At 38.9% G+C, this 24,444-nt stretch overlaps 1 protein-coding gene across 1 annotated transcript; it reads left to right on the forward strand.

The window, feature by feature from the left end:
- Window positions 1-8,281: 8,281 nt before the first annotated feature.
- On the forward strand, window positions 8,282-23,377 carry LOC132107081 (uncharacterized protein KIAA0232-like). Its single transcript, XM_059513265.1, has 8 exons — window positions 8,282-8,464; window positions 13,109-13,633; window positions 14,287-14,427; window positions 15,510-15,579; window positions 15,694-15,781; window positions 16,626-19,941; window positions 22,707-22,815; window positions 23,016-23,377. Exons 2-8 carry the CDS (start codon window positions 13,400-13,402, stop codon window positions 23,030-23,032), a joined length of 3,975 nt encoding a protein of 1,324 aa, XP_059369248.1. The 5' UTR covers window positions 8,282-8,464; window positions 13,109-13,399; the 3' UTR covers window positions 23,033-23,377.
- Window positions 23,378-24,444: the final 1,067 nt, after the last annotated feature.

The raw sequence follows: 24,444 nt of genomic DNA on the forward strand, positions 1-24,444 counted from the left end.
GAACATCTGTGCCTTGCTTCCAGGCAGACAGCTAAACGTTTTTCCCATCTTTCATCTTGGTTTTATTCTAACAGTTTTAGACATCATATGTGGGCACAGTTTTGTCCCTTAATGGGAAACTAGTGTACAACTGATCTTGTGAGGTACAAGTGAGTGAGAAAACAGGTTTTTACCTTTAAAGGAATGTAAACACAAGCTCTATTTACAGCATTTATGTCAATTATCACAGAAAATATTTTAGATTTATCACTGTGTTTTTCTTTTAAAAAACACAAAAATCTTATAGTTTTGACAGAATCGCTTACTGACAATCTTTCAGTGTGACAGGTGCAGCCTGAAAAGCATTCACTTTCACACGCTACGTGTAAGTGTGGAGGCATAACCAGATGTTTATCTACCTAGAAAAGTATTTTCTGAGGTAATCACTATAATGGCACAAATGCTGTGGACAGCGCCTAAATGTATTCAAAACCAAAACATTCCTACGAGGAATAATTTTTTAAATGTTGAACCAAATCTCTGTGTGTCTGTTACATGCTGTTTGTCACCCTGATGGCTGTTGACTGGTTTTATACGTTTTCTGCCAGGACAACTTTGCTGAACATTTCCAAAGTCGTCAAACTTGTCATTTTCAGAACTATGCTGTTTTAGGTCAGTGAATGTAACCACTGTGAAGAAATTCTATTCTAATAAGACGGAGAGTAAAGCAGGCTGTTTGTAGCCTAAAAGAGATAGTTCACCCAAAAAGGAAAATTGTATGTTTATCTGCTTACCCCCAGGGCATCCAAAATGTAGGTGACTTTGTTTCTTCAGTAGAACACAAATTATGATTTCAACTTCAGCCGGTGCAGTCTCTCAGTCGTACAGTGGATGGCAATGGTAACAGGATCTATGAGAGTAAAAAAAACAAACTTGCACAGACAAATCCAAATTAAACCCTGTGGCTAGTGATGACATTGATGTGTAAAGACACAAAACGATCGGTCAGTGCAAGAAACTGAACAGAATTTATATAGTTTTTTTTTTTTTACCTCTGATTCACGCAATGTGCAAACTGTTAGAACTCTTGTGAACGCGCTTCACAGCAGCAGGCGCCTGAGGTATCTTCTTCTTCTTCTTGCTTTATGGCGGATCACAGACTTATAAGGGCATTACTGCCACCTATCTCTCAAATGGACCATTGACACTCCTAATTGAGATTGTAGATAGAGTGTCAATGGTCCATTTGAGAAGAAACAAAGTTACCTACATCTTGGATGCCCATGCCGTTCCAAACCTGTAAAAGCTTAGTTCGTCTTCAGAACACAATTTAAGATATTTTGGATGAAAACCGGGAGCCTTGTGACAGTTTGTACTTTGTACAAAAAGTATTCTCATTGCTTCATAATATTACGGTTGAACCACTGATGACAGATGAACTATTCTGACGATGTCTTTCATACTTTTCTGGACTTTGACAGTGTAACTTACTTGGCAGTCTATGGGACAGTCACAAGCCTCCCAGTTTTCTTCCAAAATATATTCAATTGTGTTCTGAAGACAAACAAAGCTTTTACTGGTTTGGAACGACGTGGGGGTAAGCGATTAGTAACAGAATTTTTATTTTGGGGTCGAGTATCCCTTGAATCACCAGTGATCACACAAATAAATCCAGTTTTCATTGGGTGTACCAATTTAATATTTTGATGCATGCACCAAACACGATCAGGGTCAAATAAAACGATTTTATGTTAGAATAATTTGAATCAATGTTGTAGTTCACAGACTGAGAGAAGGGCCAATATAGCAGTTTAGAGAAGTCATACCCCTCCCCCTGCTCACTGCCCACTCACTCTCAGTCGGACCCCACGTCCTACAGAACACTCCATCTGTCGGGCTCGTCTGTGTTGCCAGAGAAGTGTAACAGACACACAGGCACCAGCAAACAAGTGTGTCATTATATTATACACACAAATTAGATCCTGAGACAAACTAACACTGATTTTAATATATTTAAAAGAGAGTGTGCTGTTTTATGTTTAAATGGATACTGATGTAATCATCATGAACGACTCACTACCAGCATAGTATGTCTTTATGCACTACTGTACAAAGCTAAAACAAGCACAAAGATGAAATACTGATTTTATGAATGTGAATGCAGAGGCTTGTACCTCGGCTGTCTTAATTGATCATATATTTCAATGCCACCTGAGTATTTGACCTTTTACTTCTTCATTTCACTCAAAATATTTTCTAGACTTTATTTTCAGGAAACCAATAGTTGATCTGTGTTTTGATATTTTATGCTTATTTATTGTCTTGTGATTTTGGTTGAAATGTTTAGCCCCAGCCCCTCAGTCTCAAAAAAAGAAGAAATGTTTTGTTTTCATTTTAATCCTGATCTATAGTGAAATAGATGTGGTTTAAAAAATTAAATTTGCCTAATTGCTTTCGTATTGTTCCTCTGCTGTTGAATCCAAATAGAATGTAACATGACTAAGTTTACAATATCATGGCTTGTATTATTGGTATAAGCTTTAATTTTTAAATAAAAATGCCTTTCTGTTAATCAGGACCATGGGGTGATTGGACTTTGATTGACATGGAGACAAGGTGCCATCTATTAAAGTCTAGTTTAACCTGGTTTTGCCCAGTGATCATTTAAAAATATATATATATATATTTAATAGTGAGCTGTCCATTGACCTGAAAGAAAGTAAAGCGAGATTATATTGGGCTGACTATGCTTGGAATAGCTTCTGTAAATTTAGGCCTGCTGTAAAAAGTGACTACATCGAAATTAGAAGTGCAGCATACAATTTTTTATTTATTTCTTTTTTAAGCCAAAAATAAAGAAGTAAATAATTAAAAAGTAAAATAAATGTTTAGTTTATAGGAATTTTATATAAATGTGAAGTATTTTGCATGCAGCTGCCTTTTCATAGCGTCTTGGTTTTCCCGTCAGACACCCAACCTGTCTGAAGAATAATTTAATCTCTTTCTACTCAAATTAAAACAAGATATTTTGTTCATAGACATAAGCTTATAAATAAAAGCATGCATGCAAAATCACAGCACATCAGTGCAATCACAATTCTAAGCCTCCTGATACTGTTGAACATCTGTTTGGAGTAGTTATGTAGTGCTGTGAATGAGAGCATAAAATACATTTTGGGCAGGGCAAGCTGTATAACTACCTAAAACCAAATAATGATTTTGGCGAATGTGAGGGGGGGGGGGGGGGGGAGTATTTTCACTCCTGAATGTAGTATTTTACAAATAGTTAATCCCCCACGATTAAAATGCCTCTGGTCACCTGTTTTTTTTTTTTTGCCACTGCTAGTTATTGGTCAGTTAGTTAATTAGTTAGAATCATGCATTGATAGGAGTGGTTAAAGGAAGTAAATAAGATGTTAATTAATCTGACCCTTATTTATTCTGTGGAGCTGCCAGTATTGATGTATTAGCATGTCCCAACCAGCAGCAGGTGCTAGAGCTCCAGTACAGACACATGCCAAGTGAGGAAAACCCTCAGTTCTGCTCAAGCTGATCCTAAATTTTTAATTAATCGTTTTTATCTACATTTCTATGTATGGCAACCCAGTTGTATTGTTTTCTGTCATTATTTGAAATGGTCCCGAACTTACATGACAAATTTAATTTGTTCACTGTGTCTGCTAAAATGTGCATGATACAGTTGAAATGTTTTGGTTGTATTTGGTAAAATAACACATTCTAAGACTTCCATCATCCCTGCCTTGAAACTATTTTGTTTCACATTATTAGCCTATAACACTCTAAAAAATAAAAACCTCTCCAACTCAAAAATTTCTAGTGACTGGTTACATCTAAAGTTTTCAATTTACCTAATTTAATTTATAAAATTAAATTTGGCCAATTTAAAAATTTAGATGTGATCAGTCAAAAGAAAAATTACAGTTGGAAAGGTCTGAATTGCTTTACAATTAATTATTTTATTACTTTATTTGCCTCATCTTGTAAGTGTAAATGATCATAAATTGGAATGACCGTCATTAATTAGGTTGTTATTATGGAGTACTGTATATGGTACACCCTCATTACATTGGCAAATGTTGTTGATACGGCTATATATGATAACGCTCCACTTGTGTTCATTGAAGTATGAGACTGACAGAAACAGTGTATGAAAAACAGACACAGTTTTCCCAGACTTTTGTATTTTATGCACACAATATAAAATATATCAAAATCTAAATCACAATATTTGATTAACTAACACCGGTTTGACATATACCAGTCAGTGAGCTGTGATACAACCACTGATAGAGAATATGTATAATATAATATTATATTTTCTGAGAAAATATGATTTATCTAATCTACTTACTTTAACGTAAATATTCAATATCATGTCTGATTCTCAAAATTGTCAGTCTAGTCTACCCAAAAGTCAAATTTTTTTAATATTAATCGGTGTTCATCTCATATATTTACAGAATCATAGAGTGTTACAATTAGTTGCATAGGCCTACATATTATTTCTATTGTTGTTATTATCTTATGGATGCACAATGTTGAAGGCACATCCATTCAGTTGTCATAGAAGCAGAACTTCGCCGCTAGCGCTAGGGATTTCAGTCGTCCTTATTAGCAGCTGGCAGACATGGGGACTTGTGACTTGGTGACTTGGACTCGAGTCGACTCGAGTCGCTATTTTTATGACTTGTGACTTGACTTGACAAAAAATAAAATACTTGAGACTTGACTCGGACTTGGAAGTTAAAGACTTGGGACTTGACTTGACTTGAGACACGATGACTTGAATGACTTGAGTGTTAATCACATTATGTTTTCAGTTTGAATATAAAATATATAAATTATTTTTTTTTTAAATAAAATTGATTACTCAGCTGGAGCGCAGGCTGAGAATCGCGTTGTCATGACTGGACCAGGACACTATCATCAGTCATGCCCTCTCTACCTTACGCAGACCACGCCCACTTAGATCAGATATCACATCACATCAACATCTCAGCTTGAGGGGTACCGAGGGTCATCGCTTTTGTCGTCAATAATTCGCGCCTAAAAACGCGTGGAAATCGCTAGGCGCGCCGCTTTCTCCTTGTTTCCAAAGCGCTCGGGCAGTTGCGCCCCTGAGGCGTCGAGCGTGTCGCACCGCGTGCGCGTCGCGACCGCGTTGCTTCCATTATGAGCGCGCATACCGGTGGCGCATACATGAGTGAGTGAGTGAGTGACGTGACATTCAGCCAAGTATGGTGACCCATACTCAGAATTTGTGCTCTGCATTTAACCCATCCGAAATGCACACACACAGAGCAGTGAACACACACACACACACTGTGAGCACACACCCGGAGCAGTGGGCAGCCATTTATGCTGCGGCGCCCGGGGAGCAGTTGGGGGTTCGATGCCTTGCTCAAGGGCACCTAAGTCGTGGTATTGAAGGTGGAGAGAGAACTGTACATGCACTCCCCCCACCCACAATTCCTGCCGGCCCGGGACTCGAACTCACAACCTTTCAATTGGGAGTCCGACTCTCTAACCATTAGGCCACGACTTCCCACTGGTGGGATAGGCCACATCGCTTGGCTTGCAGACAAGACTCTCGAATCTTATATTTTGCAAGTGCAATACCTTGTAATAGACGTAATGACTTACGGATGTACTCTGAGAGAGAGATTGTGTGTGTGTGTGTGTGAGAGAGAGAGAGAGAGACACACTCGTGCTTCACCTGATGAAGGAAACCCAAACTGAGTCTGACTCCAATCACAACCCCAACATTCAGAAACTAATTGACAAAAATCTGAAGTATAATTATGATGAAAAATGAGAAAATGAATTTGAGCTCCAAACCAAACTCCAGTGTTATTCGGCCCTAAACAGAACCACAAAACTGGCAAATTACTTATCACTCAAGCAATTAAAAGAAAGACAAATCCTTTCAAAATATCGACTCCGTGATCATGATTTGGAAATAGAGATTGGTAGACATAAAAGATCCTGGCTACAGAGAGAAGAGAGGCAAACACTGTGAGCTGAATCAAACAGAGGATGAGAAACACTTCATTCTTGTCTGTCCCAAATACAGCACTACAAGAGAAACATTCTTCCCACAGTTTGTAGCTTTGAATCCTTCATTCTTGTCTCTAAATGACTCAGAGAAACTACTCTATATACTTGGAGAGAATGAGACGGCAGTCACAATAGCTGCTAAATATTTATACACCATACACACCATACGAAAGGGATAATTTATTATATTCAACTGTTTTATTTGATATTCTTAATTGTATATAATTACTATTATTAATATTAGAAATATTATCTGCTGCTGCTATTTTTATTGTATTGTATTTTATTGTAATCATATTTTATTCTGTATCTAAATGCTAAATTTGGCAATACTGTAACTCAAATGTCATGCCAATAAAGCAACTTGAACTTGAGAGAGAGAGAGAGAGAGGAGAAATGTAAGAAAGTTTAATGTTGTATGTAAACTGTGTTTGAGGGGAAGTCGTGGCCTAATGGTTAGAGAGTCGGACTCCCAATCGAAAGGTTGTGAGTTCGAGTCCCGGGCCGGCAGGAATTGGGGGTGGGGGGAGTGCATGTACAGTTCTCTCTCCATCTTCAATACCACGACTTAGGTGCCCTTGAGCAAGGCACTGAACCCCCAACTGCTCCCCGGACGCCGCAGCATAAATGGCTGCCCACTGCTCCGGGTGTGTGCTCACAGTGTGTGTGTGTGTGTGTGTGTGTGTGTGTGTGTGTGTGTGTGTGTGTTCACTGCTCTGTGTGTGTGCATTTCGGATGGGTTAAATGCAGAGCACAAATTCTGAGTATGGGTCACCATACTTGGCTGAATGTCATGTCACGTTGTTTGAGAGAGAGAGAGAGAGAGAGGGGGGTGTTCAGAGAGGAGTCTGTTGGATGTTTAGCTGTTATTTGTTTTATGGACTCAATGTTGAAAATGTAAAACATTTCTGCTGGCAGAAGTGAAAAATAAATAATTTTATGAAGTTACAATTTTGTTTGATTCCATGATGTATTTTACTGAACATGAGTATTTACAATACAAATCCAAATTATTTTAATTTACTGTTACTTATATCTTGTCTTTTAACTTTATTAAGATCAGATTCTGCAGGTAAAATTACAATAATAAGGTGACTTGACTTGGACTTGACTTGCCCAAGAAAAAAATACTTGAGACTTACTTGAGACTTGCACATGTGTGACTTGGTCCCACCTCTGGCAGCTGGGCTGCAGCCCAAATGAACAGAGGCAGTGTGCTACACCAACAAAAGCTGTTTGAGGGAGAAAGAAACAAACTTCCACAGTAGGAAAAAAATGGTAGCCAATGGTGCCATCAACTGTTCGGATACCAACATTTTTCTAAATGTCTTATTTTGTGTTAAGCAGAAGAAAGAAACTCATACCGGTTTGGAACAAGTGGGGGGTGAGTAAATGATGACAGAATTTTCATTCTGGAAGTTAACTAGCCTACTCCTTTAACACTACGGAGGCTATGCTGATGGGAAAAAAATATGGGAAGGGAGGAAAATTATATTTTATATCTATATAATTAAATTATTGTCATAAATGTTTTGTTGAATGGTCTAGAAATGCTATGTTTCCAGACTGCACGTGCTTACATGAGACGTATGATATTATGGAGTAAGGATGTTGGCAATCTAGTTAGCTACATAAGGGATGACAACATTATGTAATTATATATATATATATATATATAAAATTGTATGTAAAGTTGCAATCAGCAATATTTCAAATGGTGATAATTGCGAACACACTGTTATGTAAAACAGATGTAAAGTTTGACTGTAAATGTTCACTTTAACGCAAGTAAATACTCGTTAATCTAATACCAACCTCAGAATGGTGTTTTCAAAATTATTTTATGTTACCAACTGAAAAAAAGACCTAAATTCTAACAATATTTGCTGTATGTCATAAACAATCTAATTGTGTTCCTTTCAAATTATGCCCAAAGGGAAGCGGTCGTTCACACACTGCGGCGCAGAACATCTCTCTGATTGTATTTAACTCGACTGACTCGAGACGCTCCAGAACCAACGGTCATTCTGATGCAAGCGCTCGCGGAGTGATATCAGCCATGGCGATTTTGTAATCTGTCTTGTTGCCTGGAGATAAGTAAAATGGAGTCGGAAATCGTCTTTAAAGTCATTCCCTGTCAGCCATGTTGGCTCAACGCGAACTGTCATATGGTGTTTAGAGACGTATGAGGCACCATAGATATCTATGTGAGGCACGCCCACCTTGATCCAAAATGTCGTCAACTGCGTCCTAACCCGAAATAAGGACGTACGTAACGTACTTTACCTAGCGCCTGTTCTCTGTGACGCTGTTGCGGCGAAGCTCCAGAGCTCGAGCTCGTAACGGCGGCGAGAGAAGTCATCGCTTCTCCTGCTGCTATTTAGCACACTGCGTAGGGTTACAGCAGGTAAGATTATTTCATCGTATTAAGCTACATTTCGGTGTGTTGCGCGTTATATATATTAGTAATGCTCACCGGGTCCGGTCTGAATCGAAAGCTAATGTTTTAGACCGTCTTGTCAAGTATTAATATTACAAACGCCTGTAGCCAGGCGAATCAGCCGCGCCTCCTCCCCGGTTTAGCAACAACGGTGCACTAGCATAGCTTAACGCTACCTCGTACTGTTTGGATAAATAACGCCCACTGTCCCATTTAGACAAATTTGCTTTTGAAATATTGTACGAAGCACACGTATGGGCCGTTTTGTGTTGTGAAGTAAAAACATGTACGTTGCCTGTAGTTTTCGAGGAAGTGATAAACCGGGACTAACGTTAGCGTTTCACTCTGTCGCGTAAAATGGTGCCCGAGTTTGCCAGCCAACGACACCGTACGAGCGGTCATCTGTTTACATCTCGACTCCGTCAGAATGGCACTTTAAACGACGATAATATTTACTGTGCAAATTCAATAAAACTAAATAATGCGTTTCATAACGTGGAAAGGAGGTTTATTGTTGTGCAATGCAAGGAGAGCGCTTGTCACGAATCCGTGTGTAACTTCGGCTGGATATTGAGCAGAGCGGCTGCCCCACTTTGCGCATAATGATATTTTGCACTTTTCTCAGTGTAGTCGAGCCGAACAACATGAATGTTAGCTGAATCATGCTGAGTAATGGGAAAGTGGTTTGGGGTTAGGCTGCTGCGCTCATAGAGAGTGGCCTGTGGAGGGGAATCTTTATAGAAACAATCGGTCTTTGTTTTTCTTTATTTCATTATTTTGTTGTTCAACGTACTGAGATGATCGCAAGATATAAACTTCGTGACTTTGTGTCGGGGGATAGCTAGCTCGTAGCTGGTCTTCTGTCGTTGGTAAACAATGCGCGTTGTGTCGGTGTTGGTAACATTTTTATACAGACGTATCTCGGACACATCGGGGGCGGTGTCGACTTCAGGTGGTCGTTTAGGACATGATCACAACTAACTGTATAAAGGCTTTTATTCTAAAGTGATTAACTTAAGCCACGTGGAAACAAAATTCAAGCGCTATACTAGTAGTCCCCAGTCAAGTTAACACTTTAATCCGTTAGGAATGCAAGTGAAAGAAAAGTGCTTGGTCTTAATTGTTCTGCAGAATATATTATTGTGCAATCTTGTCGGACTTTTACAGAGGTATTTTATATAACTCCTGGATCCATTTAGGCTGATTAAAGTCATTTATATGAATGTAAATATCAAGGCCTTGATGAAAGCAGAAAGATAAACTAAAGTATGTTTTTAGTCAGTGACAGTAAATGAAGGAGTGTTCAATCCCCTCCGCAGGACAGTCTGGTGAACCAACAGTATGAACAGCTTTCAGTTTCAACTTTGAGTGGAGACAAATGTGTTGTCCACTCCAACACAACAAACTGCTTATGTCAGACAGGGAGGAAGGGTTTTGTTGTTTCTTATGTCCACATTCAGTAGTAGCATATCCAAGCTTGATTCCTCTGCATTTGGAAAGCATGAAAGCTCAATTGGGGGCATGTCTTGGGTAAAAGTGCATAGATGGTTACAGTGGTTGGAATTGTCTTGGGCATGTAGAATTTGGCTTATTCACTGAAAGCTCTCCTTAAGCTGGGGACACACTTCACGACTAGCTGACGCTTTTGAAGACTGACCTCAACACACTTAAAGCCTGTTTTCCATTGACTGGCACAGATTCTAGGCTTTAACAGTCATGTAGTGCATGACTAATCAAACACACCTGAACAAGTTAATCAAGGTCTTAATGGTTTATTAGAAAGCCACAGGCAGGTGAGTTTTAATTCGGGTTGGAGCTGAACTCTGCAGGGCTGCGGCTCTTCAGGACCGGAGTTTGGCACCACTGATGTAGTGCAGGGTTCCTCAAATCTTGCACTGGAGGGCCAAGCTCCAACCTTGATCAAACTCACCTACCTGTGATTTTCTAATAATCCCAAAGACATTTGCCACGTTTCCACCAAAATTACCCAGAACATTTGTACCATGAACTTTTTTTCCGAGGAACTCCCCGGATTCACAAGCTCTCAAATCGATTCGATTTCGATTCTCGATTTGGTTTTCGATTCGATTTTCTATGCAAATGCAATTGATTCAGTGATCTTTTGTGCACGAGGTGAATTGTGAGGAATTTTGCTTGTGAATGCATTTGAAATCAGCGGAGCCCGGCACATCACCCGTAGGAGAAAAAAAATCAATCAGCAATCCCATGGGTCTTAATGAACTTTGTTTTTCTGCTTCCATAAAAGTGCACATATATATTGTTTTCCTTATTTATCAAAAAGTGCCCTTTTTCCTGTTTTAAACCTAGCCAAAAAACCATGTGACTGCGTTTCCATGTCAATCCATGTTCATTTTTCCCACGAACAATGCACTGTCACTTTAATTCAGCGCCTGCACAGCAAAAATAGACAACGTATATAAACAATCGCTGCACTGCTGCAGACGACGCACCGCTCCTTGAACGCACTGACGGACCGCAACCTCATGCAGCTGGAATCCATTAATACGCACTGCGGACGGACCATGTGTGAAACAGGCATTATAACATAACACCAGAGCACTGCTGTGTGTACCCTCACCACGCCTCGCAGTCGCTGCTTAGAAGTGCAACATTGTAAAGGGTCCGTCTGAAACAGTGTCTCGCGGCCGCGGCGAAGCATAACGTTCGTTCCGAATGCTGATTAATTAAATAAACCGGTATGGCGGTATATTCAAAATTAACATCATGACGAAAATATACAGACTGTGCACCTATTGTGCAACTCTTTGTAAGTTCTAAAAATTATTTTTTTTTTTTGTGAAGCATATTAATCTGTCACGAAATGCTCACCACACAGCATCATGACGTTTAGGACCTGTTTCTTTGTAATTGTTTGAAACTCATGTATTGTCTTGCATAACAAGAACTGCAGGAACAAATCATAATTATAGTAATATTCCAGGCATGCTCATACCTTTGGCAGTGTCAAAAGGGTTCGTCTAGAAACTGTCATCATCTTATGCTTATATTGTAAGTTCTTAATTTGAACACAAAAAGATATAAAATACAGAGGTTTTGTCGAGAGCATGTTACTTCCGTCTTACAGTTTCCTCTTTCTGCTTTCATTAAAAATCATTGGCGAATCTTCACAGTCAGCACATAAAAGAACTCTTTGTAATGTTGGAGTTAATTGTGAGCTCAAGTTCAATGTGCTTTTGTCTTTGAGGAAGAATTTTCAAACTGTACTTTCGTTTTTCTTTTCCAAAACAAAATCTTGTGGATATGGATTACATTTCAAGCGAGTTCAAACATCAGTAAGGACACAGTGGTTGCAAGGTAATAATCATGTTTGATTTGATGTAGTGTTATACTGACATTTTTTTTATTGGCAAACACCCGATTTCATGTTTTGGATGTAGCCTTCAATGGCATTCAGGAGACTTTTAGTGAAAGTTATTATAGGAGAAATGTTATTATTGAATGCTTGCATGTATTGTAAGTTGTAACATATGCTTTCAGGTATCAAAGCTATGTCTTTATCACTGTTTATGCACTAACATTATAGTATATGATTATTAACACGGGGTGTTAATTACAATTAGAGTCACAGAATTTTAAAAGTAGATTGTGATTACGCGATAAGACAAACTGATATATATATATATTTTTTTGTTTTTGTTTCGTGTGTCTCTTTCTTCATCACTGTAAGGTGATTTGAAGGAATTGCCCTGCTATAGGCTATTGGCTGTGCTAATTAGAAGGCGGCCACAGCGACCGTCGAGTATTTAAACCGCTTGGTCACTGTCACAACTTGGGACAAACAATTAGTCTACTTAGTCTAGTAAGGTGGAGGTGTGCAACATGTTCTAGAAATGCAAGCATGAAATTTATTACAGTTTTAAAGTAATTCTATAAGTGTGAAACTAAGGGCTCTTTGATTTCCACAATGCAGAAAATGCAGACAGAATTGTGGAATCCAGTTCACTTAAATCAGAGGTTAAGCTGCAGAAAGACTTTTAAATGTGAATCCTGCATATTCTGAGTGTCTGTGTGAATGAATGTCACAGACACATGGTTTTGTTTACCACTCATACTGAAGCCCATGTGCCGCTCACAGTGTTTTCATCACTAAATGAGGACATAAATACATGAACAACATCTCCAGAACTGCAGTCAGTCACTACATGAGCATTTGATACCTGAAAACATATGTTGCATCATATACACACAAAAAAAAACTCTTCACGGCAACCTGTCAAAATAAAGGTCTGGTTAAATACTGCTACTGCTTTTAATAAAATTATTATTCAAGCTTTATTTTTTAACGAATAATCACACTTTTTTTTTCTCCATGTTTTAACTGTACACTGTTTTTAATAAATTGCTTTTCAGTTGTAAGTTTTATAATTTCAAGACATGCTTTTTGATTAATAAACTTTAATTTAACAATTAAAATGGAGTCCAGAAAAACAAAAATGGGAGGACAAAAAATAGAATCCAGAAAAATTTAAATGGAGAAAATGGAATTTTGAAAAAATAAATCTGATTTCAATGGGCCCTAGAAACTAAGAGCTTTTGTTTTGTGTCTCTCTCTCTCTCTCTCTCTCTCAGGTTGAGCCTGGGACCAGCTGTCCTCCAAGATGAACCCTTATGAGTGAAAGTAACCTATTAAATAAAAGCCATGCCTGAAGATTAGAGCCACCTTCTGCTTACAGCAATACAAATATACAGAGGATTCTACATGACTCTTCATGTAGACCTTCCTGTGTTTGTCCTGCTGGATTGAGTCCTTCCTCTCCTACTATAATATCAGCTCTCTCCCAATCATACCGCTCCCTCTTGCACTTTCATGTCCACCTGGAAACATGTATTTTCTTTTGAGAATGGCTCCAACCTAGTCTCATGCATCCAATGAGTGGAGAGTCAGACGGCCCTGCTCCTGAAAGAGTCTCGCGGGCCTTCCCTTTGTCAGGCCCTGTGTCCTCCTCAGAGATGTCCTCACTGCAGTCACTAGGGCCAGTGCAGAGCTGGCTGGGTCAGGAGCTGGAGAAATGTGGCATAGATGCAATGATCTACACCCGTTATGTCCTTAGCCTGCTTCTGCATGACAGTTATGACTATGATCTGCAGGACCAGGTATAAATAAAAAGTGTCAGCACATCTGGAAAACATTTTGTGACTTGTTTCTGTACAAATCTAACAAAACGTCTGTCTTAAAGGTGTAGTTCAACCAAAACTTTAAAAGTCTACTATGAAGTCAAATGACAGATTTGTTTTTAATCATAAACCAGCTTCAGTGAATCATAAAGAAAAAAGTGTCTTCCATGTTAGGGCTTGATCAATTAAAACAGGAGCATTTAATATATTTAGAAGTAATTCAGGTCCCTCAGTATTCATTTTGTGTTCAGTAATAACTAGCATTTATTTAGGTTCTCTGTAGTTTCATTCTGCAATTATTCAGATTTTAATAATTATTTTAAAAGAAATACTGAATTTTATTTAATCAAATGTTCATCCACAAACTTCTATGGAATTAGGCTATGAAATATTTAGTGCCTGTATCTGTTATGGAATATGGAATATCTGTTAACAGAATATGGTATTTTTGTTTGGGACGACATTTTTTGTACAATAGAGATAAAGTACACTGAAGCAACAGGATGCAAGTAGTGTTCTTTTATTTTCTTGAGAGCTGTTTATTTGGCAGTAATTGCATCTTGGCAGACATATGTGCACAATTTCTCTACATTAATACTAAGCAATTAACACCTGGTCTTCCTTGTGCACAGGAAAATGACATCTTTCTGGGCTGGGAGAAGGGAACAGGGAAGAAATGGGGGAAGAGCAAGAGGAAGGGAGGGACTGACCTTACTCTTGAAGAGATGAAGAAACAAGCTGCTGTGCAATGTTTGCGTTCAGCATCTGATGAAGTAAGATCAGTGTTCCCACAATAATTTTCCCTGCTAAATTGCAATTAGTGTACTTTTGTGAATTTGTGTTGTGGAATTAGTAGAGCAAACATTGGTTAAGCAGTCAAGAATAGCTCTCCTCATTAAGACTGTAATATGGCAATCAGAGTTTGAGTAATGTGGCAGTATCTCAGATCCACTTTCTCTTGTGAAAATCATTGATATGCTTTGCCTTTGCCCCAAAGCCTTTTACAGTGATGATGCTCATTTCTGTAACAAATCACCAGAGCTAGTTCAGATGTATTCAGCAAATTATAGATTACACAGTTCATGTTTTATGTGGTTACTGTTTTCATTTTGTGTTTATTTGAAGCTTTCTAAGGGAGTAATTTAAATCAATATATTGTTTTCTGTGAGTGAGTAAACGAGATGATTTTTCACATAATTTAGAAAGAAAAATTCTAGGCTATAAGCTTCAGTTCTCAAAAGTCCCGGGAACCAATGTTCTGTATGTGTTTTATTGCCTTATTCAAGTGATTTAACATTTTTAGTTTTTACTAACCACGCAACCCAAAAATTTTTTTTCTCAAAAATACAATCATGTACATGCATGCTTTTCACATATTATTATAGCCTAGTTTGTGCTGATTACAGTGAGATTAGACATTACCCATTTAGATATTTATAAGAAACTGAAAAAAGCACAAATGTCAGGGCATGACAAAACTTCTCCAGGCCCCAAAAATACCCTTAGACTACAGAGGGTTAAATATCTTGTTTTTTAAGAAAACAATTGATTTCTTTTGCAGTGACAGAACTATGATTAACCCCATAACACATGCACATTACATGGTAGAGGTCTGGTTACTCTCAAATACTCTGAAAAAGTTTCCCCTTAAATGTTTTTTTTTTCAACCTAAAGCAGTTACGTGCACAAGTTACATAAAATAACTCCATGTCCCTATGGACTAGATATACTACCTTGATCATGGTATGTTTAAAAAAAATACTTAAGAGATGCAAAATTAACAAAATTAAAAATTTCCATAACAATTTTCCCCCTATGTAACTGCAAGTTAAATTAATCTTTTGTTCTCTTTCAGAATTCTGGAATTGAAAGCTTGGTTGAGGAGCTGTGCTCTAAACTCAAGGACATTCAAAACAAACAGAAAGGTTGGTTTGTGTTTTTTCTGACTCGTGCAGGTTAATGTGAAAATGGCGTTGTCTTGCAGCTGTAACAATTTAATGACAGTACTTTTATTAAATTGCTTTGCTATTATCTTACAGAAAAAGTAAAGCAAGGAAATAAAAAATCTGATATATCTCAGTCTCCTGAACCAGATGAATCATTTTCTTCTAAGGACCAGGTTGAGATGTAAGTAATTCAACTTTGTAGTCTATAATGTAATAATGTGGATTGTTGTACATCTAGGGTAAGGATCTCCATGTAATTAGAGCAATAGGACTGATGTTGTTATGTGCCTTTATTGTGCCTCAAAGTGAATGGGTAGTTTTTTGTTTTGAGAGTCTAGTAAGTGTTCATGCTAGGGTCGGGCAATATGGCCAAATATATTATTATAAAATTTTTCCATACAATATTGATATTTATCCCAATATCCGTTTACCATTAATTGGGAAGGAAAACCTTTAAATATGTTTGTAAACCTTGAGAATGAACGTAAACGTAACTTGTTTGTTCTCAATTAAACTCCATGAAGTGAGCTACCTTTTAATTTAGGTTTGGAACAACATGGGGGAAAGCGATTTAATGACAAAATTTTCATTTTGGGGTGAAGTATCCTTTTAGCTTTAATATAAAATGTGAATGAACAACAAAGAATCAAAACATTCGCAAACAATATCTAGGGAATTTGTAGTCCTGACTAAAATGTAAAAAAGTTTGAAAGTGAAATGAAAATGGATTTTTAAATAATTTAAATGCATTTCAGAAAGTAGCGCTGTGCAACTGATTTGTTTGGGTAATGGCTGCATTTCTACTGTTCAGCACCATATGCTGTCAGAGAGTGAATGTGCGGTTTCAATTAACGTGTCAAGTACATCTCATCCGTGCTTGTTTACATGAGTGTATAATATTATAGCAGCTTACATAATCCTAAATAGCAACTTGAAAATGACTTTATGCTGTAATTTCTCTTATTGCTCTTAATTTTCTTTTTCATATTATTTACACTAAAATATTATTATAATTTCTCCCTTAGGTACTATGAAGCTTTTCCACCTCTCTCAGAAAAATCAGTTTGTCTCCAAGAAATGATGACTGTGTGGAACAAAGCTAAAGCCTGCAACTATTCCAGTTCATCATCATCTGCTGTCCCTCAAACAAGCACAGACACATCCTCTCCAAAAGACTGCAACAGCGAAGGTGAAGCTTTTAAAGACCGAAAAGTTGATGTACCCAGTTCCAACACCACAATCGGTGAGAGGGCTCAGCAGCGACGCACTAAGAGGGAGAAGGAAAACCGATTCCATGGAAGCGCAACAGGAGTGTGTGACGATCAGGTTGCTCCTCATAGTAAGAGACAGGCGAGACACCGGTCTGAAGGGAGGTTTCGTCCCAGATCGTGGTCCTCTGGCTCTAGTGAGGCTGGCTCTAGCTCCAGCGGTAACCAGGGTGACCAGACCCTTAGTTGCAAAGCAGTGCGCATAAGACACAAGTCTAGAGAGGTCAGCAGCAGAAAGAAAAGAGGCCGCAGTGGTGGCGGACAGGTCAAACTGGCCCTAAAAGTCATCGACAAAGAAGAGTGGAAAAATGCACGTGGCAACATTAGTACCACTGGAGGCCCACCTAAGCAACAGCAGCACTACATGAAAAAAGGCAAAAGACCTCTGAGGGAGATCCGCAAAGATGCTAATCTGGCTGAGGCACAGGAGTCAGGAGGAGAGGTCAATAAAAAGGAATATGTGGAAGAGCCACTTTGGTATACAGAGCCCATCTCAGAGTACTTTGTCCCTCTCAGTAGAAGTAAATTGGAGACAAAGTATCGGAGTAAAGAAGACTCTTCCAGTGACGTGGCCATGTCCATTGATGTTGACTGTCTGTCAGAGAGAATTCAAGGGATCTGCATTGCTAATTCTTGTTTTCAAAGGGCATACCTTGCAGCAGGCACTTTTGTGGATGGTCACTTCATTGAAGTGCCTGATGAAGGTGATGAAGAGGCTCCTGAACTAAATGGGATTCCAAGCCGCCCTCCTCCTGAAGATGGTCAAAATTTAGATGACGAGCATCTGTCTGAATTCACTCACTTCTATGAAGTTGATTTTTACCAATCCATATTGGATCCTAGTGCCTCAGATGCAGTACAAGAAAGCCGAATCCTGAACATGATTCGGCAGAAGAGCATTGAGCGAAAACACTTTGAAGCAGGATGTGTAGATTTAGATGGCCTTGAGCTGCAAGGGGAAAGTGCAATAAGGATTGATTCTCTGGGAGCCTCAGAAGCAGATGTTTCTATCACACAAGATATGGAAAATATTGCCCAGGTCTGGGAGTGCTGTTCATCATCTAGCTTGGAAGATTTGGAAGGAGAAAGCTGTCTGGGTGACTCTCCAGTCAGACTCTCCCCAGTGTTGGACAGTGTTCCTTTTAGCTTTAGTAAACTGTCTGGTGCTTTTGTAGGGCATCATCTCCAAGAGGCCAGCAGTAGCATCTCTGCCCTGAACTCCTGTTTTCCGCTTTTTGAGTTGCAGTACGATAGCCCAACCTTTTCTTTTCCCTGCGACTCTCTTGCGGAGGGTCAGGACAATGTAGATTCAAGTAGCTGTTTAGATCCACAAGGAAACAAACAATCCCGTTTGCTAATTTGGACCAAAAACAGTGCCTTTGAAGAAACTGAACACTGCTCTAATTTATCAACAAGGACCTGCAGTCCCTGGTCCCACTCAGAGGAGACCCGGTCAGATAGTGAACAGATCAATGCTCCAGCGGATGAATCTGCTCCGTTTGGGAGTGAAGAGGTCAGTTGTATTTCCCTTATCCCACCGTTATGCCTAGAAGAAGAACTTTTAGATTTCTTTCAAGAGAACTCCAGTCACCAGCAGGAAGAAACAAGTGTAGGCACAGAGCCCAACCAGCCCTTCAATAAGAAATCGAAATTGGAGTCTGTTTGTGGCATAGCATTAGAGCAGGATGAGAGTAAACTCTATAATGCTGTTGTGTTTTCAGATGTCCCAAATCAACAAAGTGATGAATACACCTCAGGGATAATTAAAGACATTTGGATGGCTATTGGAGACAGAGACTGTGTCTTAACACTTGGGGTAAAGAATAAAAGGGAACACTTGTTTTCTGATTCTACCAGCTACCATTGCAGCTGTCTTGAAAAGGATGTAAAAGGTGAAATTATTCAAAAGAAAGCCGTGCAGTGTTCGGAGTATCATCTTTGGGATGGGCAGAAAGGAGATGAGGGACTTCCTAAAACCAAGCTCTCTAAAATGAATGATGGGGATTACACGACACCGGCCAAGCCCTGGAATTGTAATTCACAGGACAGCACCTCCTTTATCCTCGGTGGGGTTTATGGAGAACTGAAGACTCTAAGTGGTGACAGAGAATGGGCTATGATTCCACCTGGTGATGCTTGTGGCAGTTTGTTGCAGTGTGCAGCAGCCACATCTTCTGACATGGTAACCATAGCAGGAGCAGATGTGTTTATGAACACAAGCAGTTGCTTTGCTCCTGGCCACAAGCCATTGTGGAGGCCTCTCGTGTCCCTTGGTCAAAATGAGAAGGCTACCAAGGGACCCGGGGATGGTTTGAATAAGGGGTTTTCTGTTGTCTTCCATGAAGATTTACTGGGATCGTGCGGAGGCTTTCGTGGAGAAGAGTCAGGACTGGATTACGCATTTTCATCCTTTGATTTGAACAACCCCTTTTCCCAGGTCCTGCATGTAGAGTGCTCCTTTGAGCCAGAGGATATGGCTTCGTTCAGCTCGGGATTCAAGCCAAAATCCATATTATGCTCTGACAATGAACCCTTTTGCCCTTGGTTATATGGCATCAACCGGACTCAGTATCGGGCCATTCGAATTTCCCCAAGGACTCATTTCCGGCCAATATCAGCCTCTGAACTTTCTCCAGGTGGGTGCAGTGAGTCAGATGTAGAGTCTGAGAAAGAGGAAGCAAATCTTCCAGTTGGTCAAGCAGACCTCTTTGATGACCCACAGGCTGACCTCAAGCCTCTTGAGGAGGACGCAGAGTGCGAGGGCCCTTACTATGGAAAATCTGAGTTGGAGTCTGGGAAGTTCCTACCAAGATTAAAGAAGTCTGGCATGGAGAAGAGTGCCCAGACTTCACTCGATTCGCAGGAGGGTGGGAGCACCCTTCTGCCGATTACTGAACAAGAGGTTTGCGTACATTGTGAGACTGCAGCGGTTTCTGTGCCATGCTCTAATGTTCAGTCCTCTTTTTTTCAACAAGAGGGATCTAGCAAAGAGGCAGAGTCGTGCAAATGCGCTGCAACTGATCAGATTCCAAAAAGTGGGAAGTCATTTGATGTTGCTCAAGATATGCATGAGGTAAGTGACTGCAGAGCCAGCCTTTTATGTAACCTTGAGAGACACGCATAAAGAAAATTGTACAATATGTTAGCATGTTTTTATCAGTTGATATTGACATTGCTGTCACCTGCTCTTGAATGCACTGAATTCATAAACCGGTGCATCTCAGTAAATTAGAATGTCGTGGAAAAGTTCATTTATTTCACTAATTCAACTCGAATTGTGAAACTTGTGTATAAAATAAATTCAGTGCACACAGACTGAAGTAGTTTAAGTCTTTGGTTCTTTTAATTGTGAAGGTTTTGGCTCACATTTAACAAAAACCCACCAATTCACTATCTCAACAAATTAGAATGCTTCATAAGATCAATAAAAAATTTTTAGTGAATTGATGGCCTTCTGGAATGTATGTTCATTTACTATACATGTATTCAATACTTGGTAGAGGCTCCTTTTGCTTTAATTACTACGTCAATTTGGAGTGGCGTGGAGGTGGTCCGTTTGTGGCACAGGAAGCCCAGGTTTCTAGACAGTGGCCTTCAGCTCATCTGCATTTTTTGGTCTCTTGTTTCTCATTTTCCTTTTGACAGTACTCCATAGATTCTCTATGGGGTTCAGGTCTAGTGAGTTTGCTGGCCAGTCAAGCACAACAACACCATGGTCATTTAACCATCTTTTGGTGCTTTTGGCAATGTGGGCAGGTGCCAAATCCTGTTGGAAAATTAAATCAGCAAAAAGCTGGTCAGCAGAAGGAAGCATGAAGTGTTCAATATTTCTTGGTAAACGGGTGCAGTGACTTCAATCAGTGTTTTCAAAAAACACAATGGACCAACACCAGCAGATGACATTGCACCTCAAATCATCACAGACTGTGGAAACTTAACACTGGACTTCAAGCAACTTGGGCTATGAGCTTCTCCATCCTACCTCCAGACTCTAGGACCTTGGTTTTCAAATGAAATACAAAACTTGAACTCATCTGACAAGATGACTTTGGACCACTGGGCAACAGTTTAGTTCTTCTCCTTAGCCCAGGTAAGACGCCTTTGACGTTGTCTGTGGTTCAGCAAATTCCTTGACACTTCTGTGTGTGGTGGCTCTTGATGCCTTGACCCCAGCCTCAGTCCATTCCTTGTGAAGTTCACTCAAATTCTTGAATCGATTTTGCTTGACAATCCTCATAACGCTGCAGTTCTCTTGGTTGGTTGTGCATCTTTTCATTCCACTCAACTTTCTGTTAACATGCTTGGATACAGCACTCTGTAAACAGCTAGCTTCTTTGGCAATGAATTAGTGATGCACCGAAATGAAAATTCTGCGCCGAAACCGAAAATTTAGGATGCACTTGGCCGAAAACCGAAACTGAAGCCGAAAATGGCTTCTTTTAAAAACGTATATATATTGCTTGGATTTAATGGATCTGAATTGAAAAATCACAATATAATAATCAAACTTTTATTAACATTTACATAACAAAACATAAAATATTTTTTAACAATAAATATAAATAATAATTATTCTTCAAGTTTTATGTTCCATCAAATAAAATAGTTTTTTAAAAATTGTGCAAAAAAAATCCACAATTTTGGAGATTTTGCAGAACAAATGCTACATATTGCAACTTTGGTGTCCTCTCGTATAGGGCTGTCACTTTTGTGAAAAAAAAATCCTGTTCGATTTTTGAGACATAGGCAAAGTGTTCATTGAATCGTTAGTAAATTGCCTATATTTGGCGTTGATCCGTTTTTCAACGCCAAATATAGGCAAATCCACCGACAACTAAACAGGCATTAGGGCGAACGTAAAGAGGGCGCTTGAGACGCGCACAAGTCAGCAATGTGGACTGCCATAACATCAATGAAAAACATTACTGAAGACTACATTGATATTATGCACTAATAGGCTGTGTGTGTGTGTCAGAACCTGCAGTTGCTGTGTGACGCGCGTTCGCTGCGAGCGTATAGTGGCGAGCTGGACGCGCTCCGAGAGAAGGCCGTTAAAAAATCAATTCCCTATTTTCGTTTTCGAAACTTGTGTTGGTTGGTCCGATCGATTGTGCAGCTTTTGTGACAAGCTTTTTTTATTGTGACAGCCCTTTGACATGCTTAATCTTTGATAGGCAGACATGTGATAACAGCTCGACCGTGAGTGAAACCTTAGCGCTTGTGCACGGATGGGAGGGGCGGGTGACATTCATTTTCGATTTACGTTTTCGGCTGTTTTTTTTTATTTCGGCCCGAAACCGATAATGCCATTTCGGCCGAAAATTTTCGGCGGCCGAAATTTCGGTGCACCCCTACAATGAATGTTTGTGGCTTACCCTCCTTGTGAAGGGTGTCAATGATTATCTTGTGGACAACTGTCAGATCAGCAGTCTTCCCCATGATTGTGTAGCCTAGTGAACCAAACTAAGAGACCATTTTGAAGGCTCAGGAAACCTTTGAAGGTGTTTTGAGTTCATATTCTAATTTGAGATAGTGAATTGGGTTTTTGTTAAATGTGCGCCAAAATCATCAGAATTAAAAGAACCAGACTTAAACCACTTCAATCTGTGTGCACTGAATTTATTTAATACACAAGTTTCACTATTTGAGTTGAATTACTGAATATAACTTTTCCACAACATTCTAATTTGAGATGCACCTGTATGCCTTGACAGTACTTGTTATTTAATGATGTACCTTTTTTACCAATGGTAAAGAAGAAAAAACATATAGCAGTCAGTGCATTTCCCGTTACATTCATTTGTTTCCACTGATTGACATTCTTTGTCTCTTAAACAGTTACCTCTGTTGAATTTTGGAGAACAGTGCTTAACTAATATGCAGCAAGAAGAGTGCTGGTGGCAAAGTACTCTATGTTCTCCTTTATTTCCAGGTTCTCAGTGCGGAGGTAAGAAGAGTAAACTATTTAACCGTATTAGATACTGGGGAAGCCAGTTGTACACTGCTTTTAGAAACCAATTGATCTATCAATAGGGAATAGTCATGATTAATCTTACTGTCATATTATAGACACTACATTGAATAGAAAAGGGTAGTCTGTTTGTAAGTTTGTTCAAAACTAAATGTTGTACCTTCCTTTTCTTATAGGAAGCAGTAATGTATGATTTTTCTGCTGAGCGTGGAGTTATACCAATGCTGATTTCCTCCCATCACTTTCAACCAAAATGCAGAGGAAGGATAGGAGGACCCTTACAAGAACAGTGAGCCCATGGCCCGCAGTGGGCTCTTTCTTAACCACGCTCTCCTAAGGCCTGTTATTCCTCAGCCATTTCATCTAAAACGGCGTATCATCAAGATGAAAACATAACGAGAGGAAAACATGGCAGTCGGTTGAACGTACAGTTAGATGATTCTGGTCAACAGCATTTATTGTAGACTTGTTTTCAGTCTGTTAATTCCAAGGTTGATCAATTTTGAAAAGAATAAAAAAAGGCATAGTTAAGTTTTAAGATTGTTCTTTAATTTACCCCTATAGATTTTAGCATCACTTTTATGTTTGATCTAGGATACACTATAACTGTGGTCCTACTGATTGTGCATGTGCTTGTGAACCTAGCCTCAGTCCTTCTAATAGTCAAAGTTTCTGTGACCGAACTATGAATACTCAGAAGTCCGGGTTGAAAGCACTACGAATGCGACATCCCCTTCCCCAATCAGATGGTTTAGCATTTTGTCGTATTTTATTTTATTTGAATTGTAGAGGATAGAGTTGTGTGAGATTTGGTGTGTTGAAAGAAAGTGCTTTTGCCACCCCTACCCCCCACTTTTGTTCTGTTACATCAATTATTTGTTGATGTTCCACTTTAGTTCGATCCTGCTCCAAAAACATCTTAAAGAAATAAAGCAGGGTAATATGTTGGTGTAGTAATACAATAAGCAAAAAACTAAAAACGCTGATTAAAACAGAAATCTAAGTAAAGAAATCTATCCTTGTCCTTGAAATTGAAAGTTGATTTCTTTGCTTTCCCATTTAATTCAGTCATTGTGATGTTTACAATTTGCTAGGTTATTTTGTCCACTTTAGTTAAAAAATAATATTTGTCAGATGGCTTATCTTTCATAAAAGTAATTTTTTTGGAGAAAGTTGTGGTGTCAAAGGACCATTTACATTTTCCTGAATACAAGTATAGTAAGATATCTGAAAAAACATGTAAAATATAAATGCTGAAGATAAAGGCTACAGGGGAAATAAAAATTAAAAAGGAGGGGGAGGGGGCATAGGTCACTAAATATTTTGACTATACAATTAAATTTTAGTTGTTTCGAAGTCTTCAAAAACTATTACACCTTAGTTGATCATATATATGATCACTTGCAACATAATTTTATGTATTGGTTCTTTAAGTTTAGTTTAAGTTTTGTGAATTTCAGTGAAATTTCTTCCCCTTCTTTACCTAACTAAATTGTGACTACTGATTATCCATAAAATGACTTGATTTGGTTTTTGTTTTACATGAAAATAATTGAGTGTTTCCAGTAATGGCAGTCGATGCCAGTTTCAGTGTGTGCTGATGTC

This window comes from Carassius carassius, chromosome 2, assembly GCF_963082965.1.
Source record: "Carassius carassius chromosome 2, fCarCar2.1, whole genome shotgun sequence".
NCBI lineage: Eukaryota > Metazoa > Chordata > Actinopteri > Cypriniformes > Cyprinidae > Carassius > Carassius carassius.

Coding starts and splice junctions, on each gene's coding strand:
- LOC132107081 (XM_059513265.1), top strand. CDS start 13,400: ATGCATCCAATGAGTGGAGAGTCAGACGGCCCTGCTCCTGAAAGAGTC. Junction 13,634..14,286: donor ACTATGATCTGCAGGACCAG/GTATAAATAAAA, acceptor CCTTGTGCACAG/GAAAATGACATCTTTCTGGG. Junction 14,428..15,509: donor TGCGTTCAGCATCTGATGAA/GTAAGATCAGTG, acceptor GTTCTCTTTCAG/AATTCTGGAATTGAAAGCTT.